At 38.5% G+C, this 23,832-nt stretch overlaps 1 protein-coding gene across 2 annotated transcripts; it reads left to right on the top strand.

Moving 5' to 3' along the window:
* The first annotated feature begins 2,456 nt into the window (after positions 1–2,456).
* ifrd1 (interferon-related developmental regulator 1) lies at positions 2,457–8,420 on the top strand. Of its 2 annotated transcripts, none has more exons than XM_081364391.1 (12): positions 2,457–2,707; positions 4,706–4,810; positions 4,923–5,001; positions 5,117–5,241; positions 5,351–5,508; positions 5,610–5,660; positions 6,533–6,711; positions 6,846–6,954; positions 7,367–7,501; positions 7,584–7,712; positions 7,793–7,888; positions 8,003–8,420. In XM_081364391.1, the coding sequence occupies exons 1-12, from the start codon at positions 2,677–2,679 to the stop codon at positions 8,087–8,089; spliced, it is 1,284 nt and encodes a 427-aa protein (XP_081220517.1). In that variant the 5' UTR covers positions 2,457–2,676; the 3' UTR covers positions 8,090–8,420. The 2 variants fall into 2 exon arrangements, with proteins under 2 accessions (XP_081220517.1, XP_081220518.1); XM_081364392.1 differs by having other exon boundaries at positions 2,495–2,936.
* The last annotated feature ends 15,412 nt before the right edge of the window (positions 8,421–23,832 follow it).

Here is a 23,832-nt window from a genome sequence, read left to right as displayed (position 1 = left end):
TGTTTATAACCTTGAGAGATCCTTGCTTTTATAGCCATCTGTAAAATACAGTATTTTAACGGTAAAATGCAATTATAAATATACAGATTTTGAAAGTGAAAAAGAAGACGTCATCATTGCCAGTGTGGCACAACCTGTTGAGAACGGCATGAAAATATAAACCTTTTACACAATGTTAATCTAATTCCCAGGAAGTCTAAAGGTCAGGCAAAGTTATAGCAATATTATCGCTGGGCCGGCTTTTTCAAATAATCCACAGATAAGATGGAAAAGCACTCTGATTATGAAACATTTTTGATTACATATTATGTTGTTACCAAAACTGCACTAAATTAGTTTTGGGATGGACGATTTAAGTGTCACCTAAATTTGATTTGACTGATCTTGAATCATCAAAAAAAAAAATCCCTTTATTCATAATGCAACAATATCATATCACTCTAAAGTGTTTTTGTGTGCAATTATTTTGAAAGAGCACCCTCTAGTGGTGTCCTTTCTTTGAGTCCCCATTAAAGTCCCCATGAAATCAAAAATGAAGTTTTTTGGCTTTTAGTATGAATATGTTAGCCTTACTGTTATCTATAAGCTATAAGTGCTCCAAAACAATGACAGAATTCACATTTAGAAGATATAAGCATTCAGAGCTTACAGTCTCTCACTTCCGCCGATATGGATAAATGATTTTGATGACACTGCACTTCAGCTTCTCATCAGATTTTCTGTCCAATCAAATGCTCTCTAGAATCTGAAGCTCCGCCCTCTACATTATAAATCGGTCACTTCTTCACTCTTTTACTATTTTCTACATGGTGAATGTTCACAGTGCACTATATAGGGGATAGGGAACGATTCAGACAATGCAAATATGCTTTCCATTGAGGCAAATGAAGTCACGTTAGTGTCATGTGAACCGCCGCAGCTCCGGTCCAGAGACACGATAGCACAGAGCGGATCATATGTGCGAGTCGCCGCAGACCATAAAACGTATCAGACCCATTTCGATTCTGTACAGAATGATATTTTAAAGCGATTTGTAGGAGATTACGAGGAGAAACGGTTAGAGATTAGTAGGAAACTACAGCTTTACCGAGCTCAACGGCTCTGGCCGAGCTGTGATATAAACTAAACGCTATTGGCTATTTTAAAAAAGGGGAGGAGCACTTCCATATGTCCCGCCCTGTCTTCCTGTTTCAGTGGAAAATTTCAAGGCACTTCAGTGGGCCTTTAAAGATCCTGCTCAGATTTTATGCATTAAGGCAGTTATTTACAGTAGTAGTGCTTGCATTAAAAAAACATCAAGGTGGGGGTTTTGCTTGGGCAACTAAATGTAAAACACTAATATAATAGGTATAATATTTTTAAAGTCAGAATGTAACCGAAGTTGCAATAGTCTTTACTTCACTATTGTGATGTATATCTGACTGAAACGGTTTCTGTAACAAGAAAAAATGTAGGGTGGGACTTGGATTTTGTCCATCGGGAATTGATTGGACCGTTGGATTATTGTGGTTTGCTATTGGTCGATCTCATGTGAGTGACAGGTTGTCCCACCCTCGTGCCAGTAAACAACATGTCATCAGAGAAAAGAAGAGATGTTACCGCAAAAGGGAGGGGAGGCTATTTTGATTAAAGATAATGAAGACATGAATTAACAAAAAATAATAATGATGATGAACATAGTTAAATCATTTATAATAAAAGCAGCAAAATTCCATAAAAAATAGGAATTGTCCATTTCAAACTGAATTATGTTATGACTTATCTTAACAAGGCTTTATAGACATGCAGGTCACAATGCTTTTGCCAGCCAGCTAGTGAAAATGTCAGGGTTGCCTTGAGTCCACCTGTTGCACTGATAACCCATGTGGTTATATCATCCATTGCACGTGGTTAGAGGTGATGAAAACTACCTCGTTCATTCAGTATTCATTTTCTTCATGACTTTTATCCTGTAAGACTTTCATCATATGCACTACAGAAATGTTATATGTTTCTTCAACTATGGACACTTTTGGTCCTGTGAACTTTATAAAATAAACTCTTAAACACATCTTTTACACTCTTACTTAGTTAATCACAAAGTTAAAATCAATTGTATATTTGATTTGTCTGGTAAAAATCTATCATTTTACAGTCTATGGGTAAAATGCCAAATAGTCGATACATCAACAGAGGATTTATCATTATATTTGGATTTGGGACAAGGTAAAAACAATAAAATCTGTTTAAAAAAAACCCTAGTGAAGATATATATAATAATAATAATAATCCGCCATTACATGTGTTGTATTCTGTGTAACGTGCACACATGAACCCGCATGAGGACGTGACAGCACAAACCAACCAATACAAACCAGGCGGAAATCTGTCATACGTGAGGACGTCGGCGTATACTGTAATGTGATTGGTCCTACTGTATCCAGGTCCACGTGAGGTAACGCCTATTTAGGCACGTCACAACTGGTCGTATAAAAGTGCTTCGCGGCAGCGCGCTGACGCAGCCCTACTTTGTCAGGGAAAATGTATCGCTCGCGCTCCAAGTGTAACACCGGAATCGCTTTTAATTCTTTCCTTTTCACTGTGCCACTGGAATATACTCAACTGAAAAGACATTATAGTAAAAACTGGTCGTGTATTGGTTGATTTTTCATCTGCGGAACTACTCATTTAAGCAAGATGCCACGGGCCAAGAAAAGGAGCGGCAGAGGTAAGTAGGGTGGGAATGTCTGCAAATGACCGGTTGTTTTTTGTGGCCTGCTGCGCGAAAAGGATTTTGGGATTTGTAGTTCTTTACGCGTCGAATCGCAATGAAATTGGAGGAAGAGAACTACAATTTCCATGACTACACCGCCGGGTTTGGTTGACAGCCAGGAGTGTCTTTCTTTTGACACAAACAAAAGAATAATACAAAGTGTGAGCCATGGACGGTCGAAAATGTACGTTTGTGTTGTTTTTAAATATGATGTTTGATTTTAAGGTAATGTTTAGTTTTAAATGATTGGGTTTATATAAACCGCTTGTCATGTTAATGGCATTTATCAAACGACGAAAGATTAACAGATGGAACTAAGATTATAGTTATACGGTACACTATGAGGAATTAATAACAAAATAATCTAATCGGAGGATTCAACTCAAAATATGATTGATTGTGCTTAAGGTCAATGAATAAATTGAATTGATCTTTATGTTATGAAATGTCAAATAGGAGAACGCTACTGTAATGTTTGTTTAATCTTTCAGATGTCAGTGTGTGTTTGAGGTTATTTCAGGCCATGCTGAAACACTTATGTAACACAGGCCTGTTTTGGGACCAAATAGAGGACAGGAAGAAGGAACTAGGAACACGAAGTCCACATTTTTCAGCTGTAGACGTGTTTAAATCAGTCTGTAGTCTGTTATTAGATGTTCTCAGCCCATCTGCTCGCTGGATTTGCACAAGTCTTTGAGAAGAAGAAAGAGACTGTGTGTTCTGGCACCCTGCTGTACTCCTTCCCACCATCCCACACGTTGTTCTCTCTGTATACCTGCTGTACTCTTCTATATCTACTAAACATGTTTACTTTTGTCTGAGAAATCTCACACAGGGGCTGTTTTGTTTGCATAAGTGCCCTCTGACCTTGCCGAACAGTACGAGACACTTTGTACCTTCTGCAGATATCTGCATTTTGCAGGACTGATAACACTTGGCTGAATTCACTACACACATTTAAAGACTTGATGGTTCTTTAAGGTCAAAGTGACCTCCACCCACAACATATTACCACCTGAAATTATTTGGAAAACGCTTATCTGTAAGTGTCATTACAGGGTTGGTCAGCATTTAAGGGCTCCTAAAATGAGAAATAATTTCTTTGTTCTAAAGAAGAGAAAAAAAAAATGAAATAAAATGTATATAATTTTTGTAAAGAAATTAATACTTAAATTCAGCAAGGATGTATTAAACTGATCAAAAGTGAAAGTAAAATATTTGTAAATGTTAAACAATATTTTTCCAATAACACTATTCTTATGAACTTAAAGATGGTAAACTTCTGATGTAATTGCATTAAATACTGTATACGACTATAGAACAATTCAACAATAGTGGATTTAACATCAATTTTATATACAAAAAAAAAATAGTTTTTACATTTGTGTTTTACTTCTCCCTATAAATTCTTTGGTCAGTTCAAGAATAATTTATGCAATTGTATATCAAAATAGCAGTTTCCTGTCTATCCTTGTATTGTTCAACTGGTTGAGGTTGAAATGGGATAAGTATAATTATATGATATATGATAATTATATGATATATATAAATTTTCTAAGTAACAAGTAATCCTTTTTAGAAAGGGTAATTAGTACAGTAATCTAATTACACTGTCTGAGATGTTATAAGTAGCTAGTAATTATTTACTTTTTTAGAGTAACTTAATTTATACGTTAATGTATAATCACTGTGATTTATACATTTACATGTCAACACCGAATATTCGGTTAGATTATGCTGCTCTGCGTAAACTCCCATCATATCCCTGCATTAGAATATAGTGCATAAATAAATGATCCATGATCATTTTAGTCTGACTGTAGCTGTTTTATTGGCACATGTTCAGCATTGATCTGAAACGGTCACTATGTGTAATGCAGCTATGCAAAGGGGTTGTTATTACAGAACGAGGCGGCGTCAACAAAGGTTAAAGTTTGCTGTCTGTTTTTGCAGGGGGACAACAGGGAAATGTCCAGCCGTTCAGTGATGAAGACTCATCTATCGAGACCCTCAGTCACTGCAGCAGCCTCAGTGAAAGAACCAGTGCAGCAGAGGAAGGTGCGTATTTACAGTCTCCTTAGATTTCTGCATTGTGGATGCTCTTGTGGATGACTTTGTGGCATGATATTAGAGATGAACATTTATGATTATCACTCCTCCTATTTGACAGCTGGTGAAAGTGAAGAAATGGCTCAAGAGGACTTCCAGTACAAACTGAAGGTGTACATCGACAGCACAGTGGATAAGAGGTTTGTGTTCTTTCAGATTTCAGAATCGAACTTGTAGTTGATTGCTCGAAATAATCTAGATGTCATTTCTGCTTCCTGCTGCGGTCTGAACTGAGTAATTATGCTCCCCTTCTAGTGCCAAGACCAGGCAAGGTGCCCTTGATGGACTAAAGACTGCCATGGCAACCAAAATCCTCTACGAGTTCATTTCCGAGAGAAGGATGACCATCACGGACGGCATTGAGCGCTGCTTGAAGAAAGGTTGGTTTAATTTGTGATTTGTGAATAATTGGAAATAAACCGTTTTCTTCAGATGTTGCCATGACATCAGTGCTGAAAGTTGAGCTGGCTGTTTGCGTCTGCAAACCAGGTAAAGGAGTGGAGCAGTGCGCCGCAGCCTCGCTGGCGTGTCTTCTGTGCATCCAGCTGGGTTCTGGGATTGAGAGCGAAGAGGTTTTTAAAACCCTTAAACCTGTATTTAAGACTATCCTCAATGATGGAGCTGCTAACATCCAAGCCAGACAAGCGGTAAACAGTCGTGTTCCTTTATTGCGCCTTTATAGGAAATAAAATGATTCTGCAATCCAGAAAATTTTAGACTGTCTGTTGATCTTGACTTTGTGTTCCAGTGTGCAACAAGTCTAGGCCTCTGCACTCTTGTAGCAGAAGATGATATCATGGTAAGCGTTCGAATGCAAGTGGGCAATAAAAGCCTTAGGGCATGTTAACATGACAACGATGTACTAAAAACTGAAACTCTTTTCCTTTTTTTTTTTTTTTTTTTTTTTTTTTTTTGCATACAGACCACAATGTTGTCGAACTATCCCCATTCACTGCGAAAAACGACTAAAGCGCTGTATTATGCATGTCAGGCCAGTAGTTGGCAAGGTCACATTGTAAAGAAATATTACGCACCTATAGCCTGAACAAATACGCATGTGCATGATGTCACTGTTTTCACAAATTCGAGTTTTTGTAGTTTACATGGAGATTATTGTGTCACATGGAGTGTTTTCAGGCCCCCAAAATGCAGTTGACATGTAGATGAATGGCCAAAACGCATAAAGTTTTCAGTAAACGTCGTGTAAAAAAACGTCGTGTAAACAGCCCAAAGTATGGTCTTTTAAATTCAAGTACTCGTGTAATTTCAAATCCATTTGCTGCTAATTGGTTTTCTGTGAACCTTAAGATTTTTTTGACAATCTTTTTGCAGATTATTTCCATACAGTGAACATTAATGTTGACCGTGTCTGTTAATATAAATATAAAATATCATGAAAACAGATCACTGAATCAGTGAGCTGAACTTGAGAACCACATCATTTGAGAACTATTCAAGTTTTGAGGCAATGCTTTTCATTCATCTGGTTGACAAATCTGATTGATAGATTCATTGTGGAATCAGGACTAATCTGGTTGAAAATTTAATTTAATGATCAAGTCAAAGTGGTTCCGGAGTTACCTGTAAACATGTTTTGAGTACTTTTTCTAAGCACTCAGGCATGTTGAAGGGTTTCACGATTGACTCAGACCTGATGATTGTCACCTCCAGGATGTGTACGCCACTATGGAGTGTTTTGAGAGCCTCTTCACCCACTCGTACGTCAGAGAAGATGGAAGCAGACCTTCTGTGAATCCTCAGACCACACACCTCCACACGAATGCTCTCTTGTCCTGGGCTCTACTGCTTACCATCTGCACCAGCAGCCACATCAGAGACATTGCACAAAAGTAAGTGCAGGAAAACACCGTTTTATGCCTTCGCTCCTTCATGGTACTGGTCTTTCAGGAGACTTTGGGACCTACAACTACGATACAACCTCCTTCTAGGTTTATTCTAACAAGCATATGCTACTGTTTTTCAGACATCTGGCCAAACTTCCACGTCTGTTGGAGAATGACGACGTCAACATGAGGATTGCTGCTGGGGAGACCATCGCCCTCCTGTTTGAGCTCATCAGAGATGTTGACCCTGTAAGTTGTAATTATATAATTAATTGGATTTATTTAAATAAATAAATAATAGTTGTAATATAAATTTACATGAGAGTTTTTTTTTATCTTATTAAATTATTAAGATTTATTACGGCTGTAACAGTTCAAATTTCTCAAATAAATAGTAATATTGATATATGATTTACATTAAAAATGTATTGATTTAAAAGTTATTTTATTAAATGATTAGGATATTTATTAGGGGTGTCACGGTTAAAATTACTCACGGTTTGGTTTGTATCATGGTTTTAGGGTCACAGTTTTGGTACGGTTTGGTATGTGCTATGTTCAGGAACAAAAGGACTAAAAACTACAAAAGGTTTTAATAGTTCAGTGAATTAAATAAATTGTAAATGACAAGGTATTGGTCTCATTTTCTTTACCTTCACAGGAGTTTGATTATGACGACTGGGAGTCGTTGTGCGAGAAGCTGAACGCATTAGCCACTGACTGCAACAAACATCGAGCCAAGAATGATAAGAGGAAGCAAAGATCTGTCTTTAGAGATGTCCTCAAGGCAGTAGAGGTGAGACAGGAACTGAATAGTTGACAGGAGACTCGTGGTTGCTGTAGTTCAGACTCTGACGTCTCTTCTGTGTCGGGAACAGGAAGGGGATTTTCAGAGCGAGACAATCCGCTTCGGCACAGAGCGAATGGTCATCGACAGCTGGGTGAGGAAGAGGACTTATGACACCTTCAGAGAGTTTGTAGGCTCCGGGATGAACTACCATCTACAGGTAACGCTCTCAGATGTTGAGAATGCATCCAAAAAAGGAATCTTCAAAGTGATTTTAGAAGTGTAATTTTCTGACCGCAGGCCAACGAGTTCATAAGAGATGTGTTTGAACTGGGACCACCGATGTTGATCGATTCTGCCGCTCTGAAAGCCATGAAGAGCTCCAGACTGGAGAGAGTAAGCAAGCGGCTTCTTTTCCACATGTAGCTGTTTTTCACTCTACTGTGTTTTAAGATTTATTTGTTTTTTCTTGTGATGTAAATGATATGCCTTTTTATTTTTATTTTATAGCATCTCTACAATGCAGCGGCGTTTAAAGCTCGAACCAAGGCCAGGAACAAGTTTCGGGACAAAAGGGTGGATGTTGGGGAGTTTTAGGAAGTTTTGTAAAGCACATAATTTTTTTTTTCTTATTTAATTTTAAGCGTGTCTATTCTTCACATTCCTTACATAGTCTTTATATATATGTATATGTATGTACGTATACATTAAATGTTAATATTTGCTATCCATGAATTCACTAATTCATCCTAGACTCTAATTTATGTCTGTATTTAAGTGGTGTTTGGTTCACAGTGGGTTATGTATTGTACAGTATTTATGACTCTTGTGTTGATGTCACAATGGGCTGTACTGTAGTTGCAGGGCTGTGCATTAAACAAACAAGCACACAAAAAGATGAATAAAGTTAGATGATTGATTTCCCCTATTCAAAAGTCCTGGTTCGTTTTCTTCAGTACGTGTCGTTATGACGGATGGCTCATTTTAATAATACGAGACGCCTTTCTCAAAGAAGTGGTTAAATTAGACATCTTGAACCTCCTATGCACTTTCTGCTGTCTGTTTGCTTCATTCACAGTTGTCATGGACACCGATCCACTCAAGCTGATATAACCAGTCAATGTTTTGTTAGAAAGCATACATGTCAGCACCACATGACACACTGACATGGACACGAGGACACTGTATTGCTGCGTTCACGCCATGTCGTAATTACCGTAATCTGGAGATGACAACACGTGACGTTTATATTCAGAGCTGTTCACGTCCTCGGACTGGGAATTGTTTCTTTGGCAACACCATCAATGCCTAAATGAATCTGCAGAGGTCAGGTGGTACAAGTAGGAGCTCTGAAAATTCCCATTTTACAAGCTGTAGTTACGAGCTCTACGAAGACGTGAACGTATGTGATTACATAGCATTACTTCACATCACCACCCAAAGATTCTTTTCCATGATTATGAATGACTTTAATAGACCATATGCTATTCTGAACATAACTAATGTAAAACATGCACTTACTGTTGCATTGCATTCTGGGAGATATACAGGTGTATTGTCTATATTTACATTATGTGGAAAAAAAATTGTTAAAACATTTTACAGTCAAAGCAGTCTTATTTTATATTTCATATTTTAGCACTTTAACTTAAACTAAATTAGAAATGTTGCCTTGACAACTAGGCCTATCTTAAAGTATTCTATTTCAATGTTTATTTCATTTCATTTTCATTAACCCTCGTGTTATGTTGGAATTCTGTGCACTCCCTCCCCTTATGGTCCAGGTCAAATTGACCCGCATTGGATTCAATACAATTCCTCAAAAATCACATTATGAAAAACAACAAAGATTCAGGTTCAAACTGTAAACTTTTAATATCAGCATTTGTCAAATAATCCAAAAAATATATATCTGAAGATATGATTTAATGAAAATGTTTTTTAACCATTTTTTAAAACTATTTAAAATTTGAATATACGTTATATTTATATGGAAAAGCAAACAGAGCCAAAGTAAAGTGAGCCGAACCGAGTCGTGCCACGCAGTGAAAAAGCACCATATGATCAGAACTGGCGAATTTGTGTCAGTGAGATGTCAATGCCAATGTCAATTTAATTTATATAGCACAATTAATCACAACCAATGTTGTCCAATGTAGTGAGCTGAATGGGCTGCTGGGCACGGAGCTCAGCTGAAATTAAATTTAATCTAAATTCTAATAAATTAAGTGAACTTCACAGAAGCACCAGAAAAGACCTACACGTATGTGTGTTGCGTTTTGGGATAGCCTATTGTCTTGGCAACAAATTAATGAGACTGATTGAGAAATGAGAAACACCGGGGCGGAAGCTGTATATTGAGAGACTGGGGGTGGAAAAAGGTTTAAATGGGGCGCAAAAGACGATGGAAGGAGGCTCGGTTCCAGTTACATTGTTAACAACAAGACGGCGGTACTCACCTTTTTTTTGGGAGGGGGGTGTCGTTCGCGGTCGGTTAGGGCCGCCGGCGATGAAGATAGATAGATAGCGGGTGCGGGGAGAGAGTATAGACATGGGAAGTTAGGAGTGCCGTCGCTGATGCTATTGAACTGCAAAAGCCTGGCTGGACTTTGCCCTTTTGGATCTGACCTATGGTGGGATTTCCCCTTGTGTGACTGAGACTGTCAGAAGTCAACGTGAGTGCTTATGTGACGACACACCTCGACGAGTCTATTCAAAACTAGAAAATGAAACTTGACCTCTGAGTAATACTGGAAAATTACTGCAACACCTCTCTCTTTGTCTTTCAGACAAGGCTAATCTTGGGTGGGTAGACTCATTTAAAATAATGTAATCGTCTGATTTTAACCAGGCTTTTGTCAAACACAGCGCATCTATAGGTTATGATCTGTGATCATATAACGTTAATTTACATAAAATGCTTTTGTAGAAAGGGATCTAATATTCAGCAAACTGAACTTTATCATTTGTTTATCTGTATTACATCTTTTTTTTTTTTTTTTTTTTTTTTTTTTTTAGTTGAACATCAATTACATTTTTACCCTAAATGGGTTTGGAAGTTTTTTTGTTTTCTAGTTCAGGGAACAGACACAGTCTATGATTATATATGGTGAAAGAGTCTCTGTGTTGGGATTTATCTGACTTCTGTGATGTGAGGCGGATAGCAGACAGTTGGTTCAGCCAATCTGTCTTCTTCCTGACCTGGGCTCCAGTTAGACAAGTTTCAACTTTAAGACTATATTACCAGAGAGAAGAGCAGCACCACCCAAAGAGGGATGAACACCATGTATTTTTAACATGTCAAGTCTGCCACAAAAACTTTTAAATTGTCTATGAACCCTATGTGATTCTGCAGACACCAGCCATTGAGTAACGACAGTCTGCTATGTATCTCATCACTCCAGCAAACAGGGAGGGGGCCAGAGCATATTACAGTGTCTGCCATTGATACTTTGCACGTGACGTCACAAGTACTGGCTGGCGGGCAAGAACGTCGTTCTCCAGCAACGAAACCCAGTAAACTAATCAAGGGTCGCCAGTTTTGCTATACAAAAGTTGATGTTTTGAGGTGTAAACGACATGCCAGATAGTTGTTGTGCAATTGGATGCACTAACCGCATTTGAGATAAACCTTCACAGTAGCCTATACACACGTCTGTGCATATTACCATCAAAGGTAATTTCAACATTTGTTTGAATACAATGGGTGTATGATCATGTAATTAATCGTGTCTTTAAGTTACTGTAGTTTTGTCATTCAACACCACCAGTATTCACCAGCTTGTTCGGCGAGTCAGCTGTATGTGTTATGAGTCTAAGCTAGGCTAACTGTACGTTCACACCGCCGCTAGCGAGAGCGGCACAATTCATTGAAAATGAATGATTTCCAGGCACTTTGACGCTCTCGCCGGTGGCGGTGTGAACGCACAGTAACAGCTGTCGTCTTTTGCTAACAACAACAGAAGTGTGTGATAGGTTGTTTTGAGGTTTGCAATATCTATGATTTTCAATGAGAACCAGAGATGACCCAACAGTAGAGCTAGATATTTACGGAGGAATTATTACTGCTCGATTATCTTAAAAAAACGTGTCTGCTTTACATAATTTAGCTACCTCGGAGTTAATCCTAGTCCATAGTTATGCAGCTAGCTCGCTAACAGACTTGATATCTACTAGAAAGACAGGACTCAACGTTGAAAATACCCGTTTGTTGCCCGCCAGGTCTCCGTGGTAGTCACGTGACTGCAAAGTATCAATACTTGCCAGTTCTCACACCTCTTTAATGTTACTTTTAGTGATCTCCAACTGGTGAAGTTGGACATCATTAGTAAATTAATATCATTAGTATTTATGATTAACATTAGCCTGCACTTTTAAATTTGCTTTGATGTCAGGAGCTCTGGCTTCCGGCTTCTTGTGAACCGATACGGTCTTTTGTTCTTGTGTGGACTCAGTGTGGAGTTGGTCTGATTGATGCCTGGGTGGATTTCGTCGTGGGCTGGTTGTTCCTTGGGGCGTTTGTCACTTTCCTTTGGATGTCCAGTTGGCCTCCCATGAACCTTTTCTCTTTGAGTTTCCATACGACCGTGGCTGGTTCCATGAATTGTCAAAATGGTTTTCGTGCAGCTATGACTGGTCCCATGATTTCTTAGTGGCATCCCGATGTGTGTGGCTGGTCTCCTCATTGTACCAGTGGTTGTTTGGGTCTGATACTGACGTCCCGTTCTTTGCTGAAGGAGGGCTCTCTTTGTTCTTTAGCAGCTTGGTGCTTTCGTGATATTGGGTGCGCCCTCTAGGGCCTATCCTTGATGTTGAGTGTTGAAATCACAAACTGCTGGTGGCTTGGTTCCCTTTTCTGAGGCCACAGGCTTTGTGTGCCAGATCCCTCAATGGTTGCATAGTCATTGTGTGAGGGCAGGCATGACGCCTAGATAGTGGCTTACTCCAGGGCGGAGGTCTCTTAGGAAGAGGGTCTTGAAGTTTAAGTCCTCATCCATGTCAGTTTCATTGCGTGCCCCAAATTACGCTTGCCTGAGTCAGTTGAAATAGGCTTGGCTTGTCTCATGCTGGACCCGTTTGGTTTCTAGGGTGGCTAACCAGTCCTTGGTCTGACTCTGCAAACTCTTTGAGGGCTAATAAATACATTTTAGTACATGAAAGATAAAAATATATTGAATCTCAGACATTAACTTAGAATTTTACATAGGTATTTACATGCACAAACACCACTACTGTTGTCACGGGAAGCCTTCTTTATACTGTACCAACTTATAAATGCACTTACTATAAGAATACTCTGATACCGCACATTAAGTTTGTGGCTTGCATCAAAATTGTATTCTCCTGTAAAACCTATTCAGCCTGGGAGAATATTGGTTCCGTGCAGCCATTCTGAATAGAAGTAGAAATGATAACAACAACAAAACCAGTAATGGTTTTTATTTACCACACCAAAAATAATATTGTAACTGACTGGATCCCACTGAAAGAAATAGTGCATATTATTCAAACATATAACTTTATTTTATAATAATATCAAACTGCAATGGACTGTAAAACAAATGAAAGGAAAAAAAAATCTAAATATTAACCCTGAATCTTGGGCTTTTCCAGTCTATGTACAATGCTTTTTCGTCCAAGCCATCATTGTATTACTTCAAGTTGAAAGGTAACCATTGATCACCTGTAAATTTAAAAATGATTAGCAATCCCAGGCCCAGTTCGTAAAATGTCCCAATAGGCTACGTTCACACTGCAGGGCTTAATGCTTAATTCCGTTTTTTTTTTTTTTTAAATTCGATTTTTTTTTTTGCAAGGCCGTTCACATTTCCCATTAAATGCGACCTTTTGTTATCTCCTGTGTGAACGTGAAATGACCCAGATGTGACCCGCATAATATTTTTAGGCTGCTATAGTATTATACATACTTCTGTAGTATGTCCCAAATTACTATAGTAATTTACGATTATAAGGTAAGACTATAGAAAAAATTACAGACGTTAGCTTCAGTAAAGTTAGCTTCATTCATTGAGAGAAAAGGTATGACGTCGCATGTGCGCCTTCTGGGTTTGTAGTCTTTCTAATTACGTATTTTCACAGTCTTATACCTCAGCAGTTTTACATCAAGCTGCGACTTTCTTGACTTTAAAATGTATCTTTTAAATTGACAAACATCATATGTGTAAATCAGGGCACAATTCAAACGAGATCAAAATATTTGTTGTCTCTCGTCATTGACTACCATACAATATTTTTCCGAAATAAGGTCCCATGGTGGTCAACCGGAAGGGGAGGGACCAAAAACACACTTCTTTGGTGACATTGGCTTCCCAAAAGCCGGGCAGGGCGCTTTGATGGCGAACTGCTTTCGCTCTCTTTCTCTGGTCTACGTCTTTTGTGTTCCACAGAAAAAATAAAATGATACAGGCTGGGAACGACATGAGGATGAGTAAATGATGACAGAATTGTATTTTTTTGGGTGGACTAGGCCTATCCATTTAATTCAAAAACATTTTTATCTGTCTTACTTTTGGATTGTTCCATTTAGTCTCCCCACAAGTCCATTTGTCTGTGGATGATAGGGTACACAAAGACTGCTTTGGTTTCCCAACACAGCACACACTGCTTTGTTGATCTGTAATTTTTCGTGGTAATGCACAGTTTGATCTTAACGTTATATTGTGTAAATTTGTATTATATAATATTACATTTACAGCAGAACCATCTTATATGCTGACGTAAAACTTAATTTGAAAAGGTATAATTTTTTTATATACCTGATTGACAAATTCTTGCCCCAGGTCAGTCAAAATGCGCTTGGGAGCCCCAAAATGGTAGTTAAACTTGAGGATGCAATTCATCACATTTTCATCTGTTCTGGCTGGAATGGGATATGCTTCACTCCATTTGGTGAAGTAATCCACCAGGACACAAATGTACTGGTTGCCAGATGTAGTCGAGGCAACTTTTCCAATTATTTCCATCCCAATTAGCTCAAATGGTTTATTCACCTTAAAGAACAAACAGCAGTTTAAAATAACTGACACATCCATCCATCCATCCATCCATTCATCAATTACAGTTTTTTTCTGAATGCTAAAGCGCTAATCGTGATTCTTGTAGCACAATTTCTAAAGCTATTAATACGTATAGCAAAACCACTCACTGAGTTTGCAAAACTAAAAGCACAAACACTGCTTTGCACTCAGTTTGCAATTTTGTAACGCACACTTTGCAAAACTGTAGGCACAATTCACTGCACAACACTTTTTGCAGAACTTTAAACACAACTCACTGCTTACACTCAATTACCAAGTTTCCAACACACTCCTAGCAAATTATACACATGTATGGCTATCATTAACACTATTTTGCCAACTGTCTGGCACACTTTCACATGTGAACTGTTTTAGATAATTAGTTCACTTTGCAATCAGCCTAAGCACTATAAATAAGCCACAGGTAAGCTGTCTGTGTGGAGTACAATGGAAGGAGCAGTAAGAGTGAGAAGAGTGAGAATCAGAGGAGGCCGAGGAAGAGGACGTGGAGTTGAAGAAGCGAGAGGGTTAGAGGAAGAGGACAAGGAGGAGCAATAAGAGGACGAGGAGGGGAAAGAGGAAGGGTAAGAAGAGTAAGAAATAGAATAACTGATGACATCAGAGCTACAATAGTGGACCATGTCATCAACCATGGGTTGACCCTGAGGGAAGCTGGCCAACGGGTTCAGCCTAATTTGAGCCGCTACACTGTGACAAGCATCATTAGGACATTTCGAAATGAGAGTCGGTAAGTACTTTGTAGCACTGCCATACTCTGAGAAACACAACAGTACCATACATGCAAAAATACTGAAATTGTTACTTTACAGAATTGCTAGACGTCCAGATGTTGGTGGCAGAGGAAGAATGTTCACTCCAGAGCAAGAGACCCATATAGTGAACATGGTGATTGCCAATAATGCAATAAGACTGTGCGAAATACAGAAGCGCATAATTGATAATGACACCATCTTTCAAAATATACAGTGTAAGCATTTCTGCACTAAGTCGTGTACTTGCGCGCCACAGAATAAGAATGAAGCAAATTTACAGAGTTCCTTTTGAGAGAAACACAGAACGTGTAAAGCAACTGCGATATGACTATGTGCAGGTAAGCTATAGTGTCATTGCTTCTGAATTTGAAAGTGCATACTGTAGTGCTGTGCATGGGCCTGATGTGCTGCATTTGTTTTGTCTTGTCCAGAGAGTGATGGATCTAGAAGCAGATGCCATGGGATATGAGCTACTTTTTGTAGATGAGGCCGGTTTTAACCTCAGTAAAACCAGGAGACGTGGCAGGAACATTATTGGACACCGTGCCATCAGCAATGTCCGAGGACAACGTGGTGGTAACATAACCATGTGTGCATCTATAAGCCAAAATGGTGCTCACCATCATGCAACCATAGGCCCATACAACACTGCACACATTACTTCATTCCTGGACACCTTACATGACATGCTCACTGTTCAGAGACCAGAGCATACCCGATATGTCATCATATGGGACAATGTTAGTTTCCATAGGGCTGCTTTGGTCCGCAACTGGTTTACAGACCACCCATCCTTCATGGCACTCAACCTCCCTCCATACTCTCCATTCTTAAATCCCATCGAGGAGTTCTTCTCTGCCTGGCGCTGGAAAGTGTACGACCGTCATCAACAGGTAGCCCTTTTACAGGCAATGGAGGAGGCATGTGGAGATATTGATCAGGCATCATGTCAGGCCTGGATACGGCATTCAAGGAGATATTTTCCCCGGTGCCTTGGACTGGAGGATATCGCATGCGATGTGGACGAAATTTTGTGGCCGGACCCAGAAAGACGACATGATGTAGGCTGATTGTCTTTCTTTCTTTTTTTTTTTGTGAAATTACTATTTTGTGTTCTGACTTTGTCTTGGTTTTGATGAGTGTGAATAAACACCAATACTTGAAGTTTGGAACCTTGTATGTTTACATGACACTATTACAAAAGTATGACCTCAAATTGACATCTGTACACAGAGAAAGCAAAAGCCAGATGTGTTTTGTATTCATACCATCAGTGTGTAGTTGGCACATTGTGTGCTTAGTAGATGATGGCTTGTGTTTACTGTTTGATACGAAAACACCATTTTTACGAAGGTGTGAAGAGTTAATCTAGCTGTGTTCGCTTTTGCAAGAGAACTACAATGTTTTGATAATTGGGTGAAAGGTTTTCTTATTTGTGTGTAGAGTTTTGCAAAAATAGCCAATAGTTACAAAAAAATGTGCTTAAGCAATCAGAAAAAACTGTAAATATGGCCACTAACTGGTGTAATGGAAATTTTACATTTAGATGTACTTTCAGATGTGTGCAACTTGTGTTAACGTTAAATTTATTTTTACTCCTAAGCATTTAAAGAAATATAAGCTAAAGTACATTATTAAAGATATGTAACCAAGTTTTAGAAATGTATAAGTTAAGATAAGCTTTCAAGGACAAAATGTTCTGGGTTAGAAGACTAAGTAACAAAGAGACAATGTGTACTTCAAGTGACCTATTGTGTACTTCAAGTGACCAATTGTGTACTTCAAGTGTGAAAAGTATGTGCGCAGCTTTGATCAAATTAAAGAGAGGCCAAATGTGTGAAAATGAAGCAGCTAATAACAGGAAACTTTTGCAGACATGGTATTGTTCTGTCTAGATAGAATTTATGTTAGAAGAGGTCTTGAACAGAGACGTTCGCCTTTTAAGGTAAACCAAGGCGATCTTTTGAGACAGACCAGGATGTGTTAAGAGTATATAAGCTGGGCAAAAAGAAGTCGGGGCCCTTCTTTTATCAGACTCTGACTGATGGGTGAACAGCCTTTCTTGCAAGAAATAAAGATCTTTATAACTTTTGAAATCTCCAGCTGTCTTCCAATTATTATTTAAAGTTGTGAAAGTAATTTCCACGACACTGGCACAGATTTATTCATCTACATGATTTAAGAGTGGAATTAGCCCACATAACTTTTCATTAAGAACACTGTAACTGTAAATTTGAAAAACATGTAACATTACTGAAAGGAAAATCTGCTTCCTGCTTTATGGACCCAGCCCTGGTCTGGCATTGGACACACCCAGCAACCTGGAGTATCAAAAACAAGCTGTTAACAATGTATTATTATAATCTTAAATGGGGAAAATGTTAGATTTACAGTGCCTGGATAGACAATGTTAGTGGGGAGCATATTATTATGTTGCACTATATTATATTGATTTGCAGTTGCATAAATACATTTTAAAAAAAAACATATATACTCACCCTTTTATCAATGTCCACTGTCATTCCAGGCCAGTAAAAATGCTGACAAATTGCATTCCGGGTTTTAACAGTACCACAATGGGGACCAATGGCACTGATGTGAAATTCCTTAAAAATGGCTTCAACTTCCTTTGACCCACAAACAACTTTCCTCTTCTTGGAAGCGTTGCCTTTCACATGACAGAGAGATCCCTCTGTTGAAGTTAAAGGTAATACAATTTTCTGGTTTACTAACCTTTATGAAAAATAAGTTCATTTTATATACTGAAGTAAAGTTCAAAAGGAAAAAAAGTCCCAAAGAATCCCATTAGGGGAAAGTTTAGAAAAAGACCAAAATAAAGCCTATTTATATGCCTATTCATTTTTGTTTTTTGTTTTTTTTTCTCACGTGAATAGGGTAAAATTTTTAACATTTAGATATCACCATGAAAATTAAGTTGATCACTTTCATCAAGACAAATAAAAAATGTATTACAAGTTTTTTTTAATTGTTTGTTAACGTGGATAAACGGTGCATAATCTAATTACGTACGTGCTGATTTGCATAAATGCCACAACAGATCTAAACATTGGGTATAGCGTTTTTAAAACATTCAGAGATTAAGTCAGTCAATCATTCAAGGTCCACTCAACTGCAACTGTCAACTTACAACTGTCAACGGTCACTAAGCTGTCACTCAAGTAAGAAAGATTTCCTTTTGTTTTTCCTACATGGATTATTTAACCTACATTTAATAAAACATACCTGGTGTGGTGATCAGCTACAATTTATTGGGAACATCTGGATGTGTGTTGAGCTGTGGTACGACTATTATTGGTGAAATGATGTCAAGTTTAGGATTAGTGAATAGTTTCATTAGCTTGCTAACAGCTAGCAGCAGCAAAAAAATTGTTAGCTGTCTTGAAATTAATCGACTTGAATTACTTGCATGGCAGTGTAATGTCTACGATAATCCATTTATCCATATCTTAATGAAAGATAGGGTTGGGTACCGACATGGAACCAGCATCTAAGTAACCGGTATGTAACTGGACCGAATCAAAATGCAGATTTTGGTGCCACAAAAAATGTGAAAAGGATTGCTGAAATTTAGAGCTGGTTTGTAGCATACCAAGAATACAGACTTGGCTGTTATTAGTACTGTAATGTTTTTTTTGTGTTAAATTATTGTAGTTGGGTTAGGTGGCTTAGGTTTTATTGTGAATTTATTATGTAAATTAGTTGTTTTGTATTTAGACTAATTATATTTACATATACTTTAGAATATGCTTTGTATGTTGCCATCAGTGTTAATTGTTATGTTTACTTTGTGACATGGATCAGTGAGATTGATCCGTCTACATAAAGGTTTAAATTGAGTGGATTTTTTTTGTCCATTTTCAGGAATGGAGGAATATGAACAGTGTGTCATTTGCAGGCAGAGTGTTGATGGAGCAGGGTCATTAAAAATACTTGGAGAGAAGGGAAGTTTATCTATCAACCAGGCCAGTGAAACGAGGAGAGACAACAATCACACTGTACCTGGTGATAAAGTACACAGAGACTGTCAATGTTCTTATACTAAAGGACCACAGATAGCCAAGGACACCAGCCAACAATACTCAGAACCAAGTAGAGAGAGACAAACACTAAGATCAACTACTGGGACATTCTCTTTCAATACTGACTGCCTCTTTTGTGGCACACCAGCTGAGGTTGGAAAAAGAGAAAGAGGCCATGGGAATCTAAGGTTTACCAAATTAGAAATTACTGCAAAACTTTAATCTATCAATATTTATGTTCTATTATGCATTTTCCTTGTTATATGACTAACAGAAACTCATGAAATAATATAGGCTATAGGCAGACACACAGTAATAAGATATAAGTAATACGATATTTATTCAAATGTTGATTTTGAAATTAGTGAACATCACCATATATAAATAAATAAATAAAATTATAAATAAACATTTCTAAAGACAGTTAATATTTTACATAGAATATCACAAAAATATTAACAACTTGTTTTTTCAACATCTTCAGTGAAAGTGCACACAGTGAACGTTTCAATGGGAAGAACAAAAATAATCTGTGAATGTCCTATTACAGGCGGAAAGGTACAAAAAAGATGTGCAATCTTTCAAGTGCACACATGAACTACAAACAGTTCTAAAATGTATTTTGCCATTGACTGGCGCTAACGATTTCAGCAGCTTTCAGTCCATAATGGCGGACGCACCTCCGCAGCGCCATCTACAGACTGTTACCCATAACACAACAGAGTTTCGCCTCTTGGGCTTCCCGCCCCTCCGCTTCCGGCTCATGGGACCTTACTTCGGAAAAAATATGTATGGAAGTCAATGGCGAGAGATAACTTATCTTTTTATTCCGTCTGAACTGTGCCCTGAGCTACATGATGTTTGTCAATTTAAAAGGTAATTATGAAAGTCAAGAAAGTCGCAGTTTGTCATAAAACAAAAGGGTAACGTTTAGTTTGATGTGAAAATCGCTCAATGAACTACATCTCTCGTCTCGCACTATGTACGTCACTCGTATGTGTGTATTCTGGCTCAAAACACTCAGGCATGACGGCGTAACGTTACGATTATAAGGTAAGACTATAGAAAAAATTACAGATGTTAGCTTCAGTAAAGTTAGCTTCATTCATTGAGAGAAAAGGTATGACGTTGCATGTGCGCCTTCTGGGTTTGTAGTCTTTCTAATTGTATTTTCACAGTCTTATACCTCAGCAGTTTTACATCAAGCTGCGACTTTCTTGACTTTAAAATGTATCTTTTAAATTGACAAACATCATAGGCCTATGTGTAAATCAGGGCACAATTCAAACGAGATCAAAATATTTGTTGTCTCTCGCCATTGACTACCATACAATATTTTTCCGAAATAAGGTCCCATGGTGGTCGACCGGAAGGGGAGGGACTTAGGCTCTCACTGTAGCTTTGCGCCGCCATCTTTGCGACCGCGGCGGTCTCAGTGCCTGCAATATGTTGTGCAGTTGGCTGCAACAACAGCGGAAAGAGGAACCCTGAACTGGTATTTTATTCTATACCAAAAGAAGAGAGAAGAGAGAATCATTTATTTAAAAGACTTGAAGTCTCATGTTGGTTTGTGGTTAATTATATTTCCTAAGTGGCCAACATAGACAGATATCGACAGATAATGTTTTGTCTTCATTTTATTGTTGGATCTGTTTAAATGCACTTTATCATGGTAAGTTAGTAAGATTTGGGGTTGGTTTGAATATAACTGTCTGTCTGTCTGTATGTTAGTTAATACCTACCTAACGTTAAATCTAATAAATATTTTTCTGAAGTTCATAAAGATATTGTCTTCGTCACATGCGCTTTAGATGTTATTTTGTGTAAGTAACGTTAACGTTAGCTCTGCAGACGATGCATAATCTCAGCCTTTCCGTGGAAGACAAAGGGACATTTTTGAATATGTAGCCTAATGGAGACTCTTTTTGTCGATGTAATGAAAGTGAATGAGTAACATTAGCCTACTGGGGGCTGTCACGCAAAAAATAATATAAAATACAAAAAAACACATCACAAAAGTATCATAAGTGATATAATACGACTCGTCCGTTATATTAATATCGTTATTTATTCATATGATAGCTTTATGTGACGAACAAACTGCAATTTAAGTCGTTATATTAATCACTGAGCTTAACCTCTTGTCTTGATAGCTTTTAATCGCAGCCGAATCATTCAAAAAGATTCGACTCGAAAGATTCTTTCATTTCGATATTTGTGTATTAAACCTTCTCTCTGTAATTGAACATCTGTTTTTTCGGACAGATATGGCAGTCTTTTATGATATTCGGCTGATGTCTCTGGCTGTGCTGATGGACGGATTAGATAGATTCATTCACAGATATGGCAGTCTTTTATGATATTCGGCTGATGTCTCTGGCTGTGCTGATGGACGGATTAGATAGATTCATTCATGCCGGCCAAACAGCTGCAGATTCAGATTCATTCATGACATCGCCTCAATTCTCATGAACGCGCGCCATGAAGCTCTATGACTTAAATGAAAGGCCAATAGGCTCTATGCACGAACGCTGCCTACATATTTCTCAGGATCTCAGCCGGCGTCTTTACTTCCGCATTCTATAGGACAATTCACTTTAATAAAATTAATTTTCTCAGAAACGGAGACAACGATTTTAGAAACTGATTCGCTAGTCGGATTTCGCGTGATATGAGAGAATACTCACCCTCAAAGTTGTCGATGTAGCTCGAATTTTTTAATTTAAAGAACTTCTCTTTCTTACACATATGTGTGACAGTTAACTGCCTCGAAGTATTGTTAACATCATTCACGTTAACCGCTGGAAGTTCTTGTAAACAGAGAGTGTAATTTGCCATTATCTCCACCTAATGCAAAAACGGCTTCTGACGCAGCACCGGATGTAACTGGGCGGGCTGAGACAAAACGCGGAAGCGATCGGCATAGAGCCTATTGGGGCAGATAATAATGGACTAAAGAAAACTGGAGGTAAAAAAATAAGGATCGGAGCCTAAATTATACATTTTCTCCAGGTATCTCTGTCTCTCTCTCTCATTCAAATGGTCAGTTTGGGCGGCCATACCGGGCGAGTCGGTCGCAAATATGGCGGCGTTCTATTTGTAGTGACGTAGGTGGCATCTATGAATACTTTTTGCTTTAACTAACTGTGATTTTCTCACTCACACACACACACACACGAGCGCACGCAGCGACCGTTACACAAGAGCCAGACAGCAGCCGCTGACCTATCTAATATCAGATTCAGCACAAATAAGTTAACATAACGTATATATAATGGCCGTGGGCTTTTTTTTTTTTTTTTTTTTTTAATTAACGGGCTTGTCGAGGTCGACCCGTTCGGCAGATTTAACTCAGCTCGACGAATATGCAGTCCGTTTTCAAACCGACGACTAGCTGCTAACGTTACTTCAATGCAGAATAATGACATTTTTCGCGTATCAATGACGTGCGGGTCGGATACATGCGACCTGGCCGTTCAGACTGAAGTCGCATTTCAAAAGATCGGATATGTATCGGATTTGGGACCACATACCCAAGTGGCCTGGGTCGCATTTGAAAAGATCGGATCTGTGTCGTTCAGACTGTCATTAAAAGATCAGATACAGGTCGCATAGGGGCAAAAAAAATCGGAATTGGGTCGTTTCAGCCTGCAGTGTGAACGTAGCCTTAGTCAAGTTTCAACTTTAAGACTATATTACCAGAGAGAAGAGCAGCACCACCCAAAGAGGGATGAACACCATGTATTTTTAACATGTCAGGTCTGCCACAAAAACTTTTAAATTGTCTATGAACCCTATGTGATTCTGCAGACACCAGCCATTGAGTAACGACAGTCTGCTATGTATCTCATCACTCCAGCAAACAGGGAGGGGGCCAGAGCATATTACAGTGTCTGCCATACTTGCCAGTTCTCACACCTCTTTAATGTTACTTTTAGTGATCTCCAACTGGCGAAGTTGGACATCATTAGTAATATCATTAGTATTTATGATTAACATTAGCCTGCACTTTTAAATTTGCTTTGATGTCAGGAGCTCTGGCTTCCGGCTTCTTGTGAACCGATCCCTTTTCTGAGGCCACAGGCTTTGTGTGCCAGATCCCTCAATGGTTGCATAGTCATTGTGTGAGGGCAGGCATGACGCCTAGATAGTGGCTTACTCCAGGGCGGAGGTCTCTTAGGAAGAGGGTCTTGAAGTTTAAGTCCTCATCCATGTCAGTTTCATTGCGTGCCCCAAATTACGCTCGCCTGAGTCAGTTGAAATAGGCTTGGCTTGTCTCATGCTGGACCCGTTTGGTTTCCAGGGTGGCTAACAAGTCCTTGGTCTGACTCTGCAAACTCTTTGAGGGCTAATAAATACATTTTAGTACATGAAAGATAAAAATATATTGAATCTAGAATCTAAATTAACTTAGAATTTTACATGGGTATTTACATACACAAACACCACTACTGTTGTCACGGGAAGCCTTCTTTATACTGTACCAACTT

This window comes from Scardinius erythrophthalmus, assembly GCF_964197995.2.
Source record: "Scardinius erythrophthalmus genome assembly, chromosome: 4".
In the NCBI taxonomy this organism is placed as follows: Eukaryota; Metazoa; Chordata; class Actinopteri; order Cypriniformes; family Leuciscidae; genus Scardinius; species Scardinius erythrophthalmus.
This window is presented reverse-complemented; position numbering and strand designations above follow the sequence as displayed.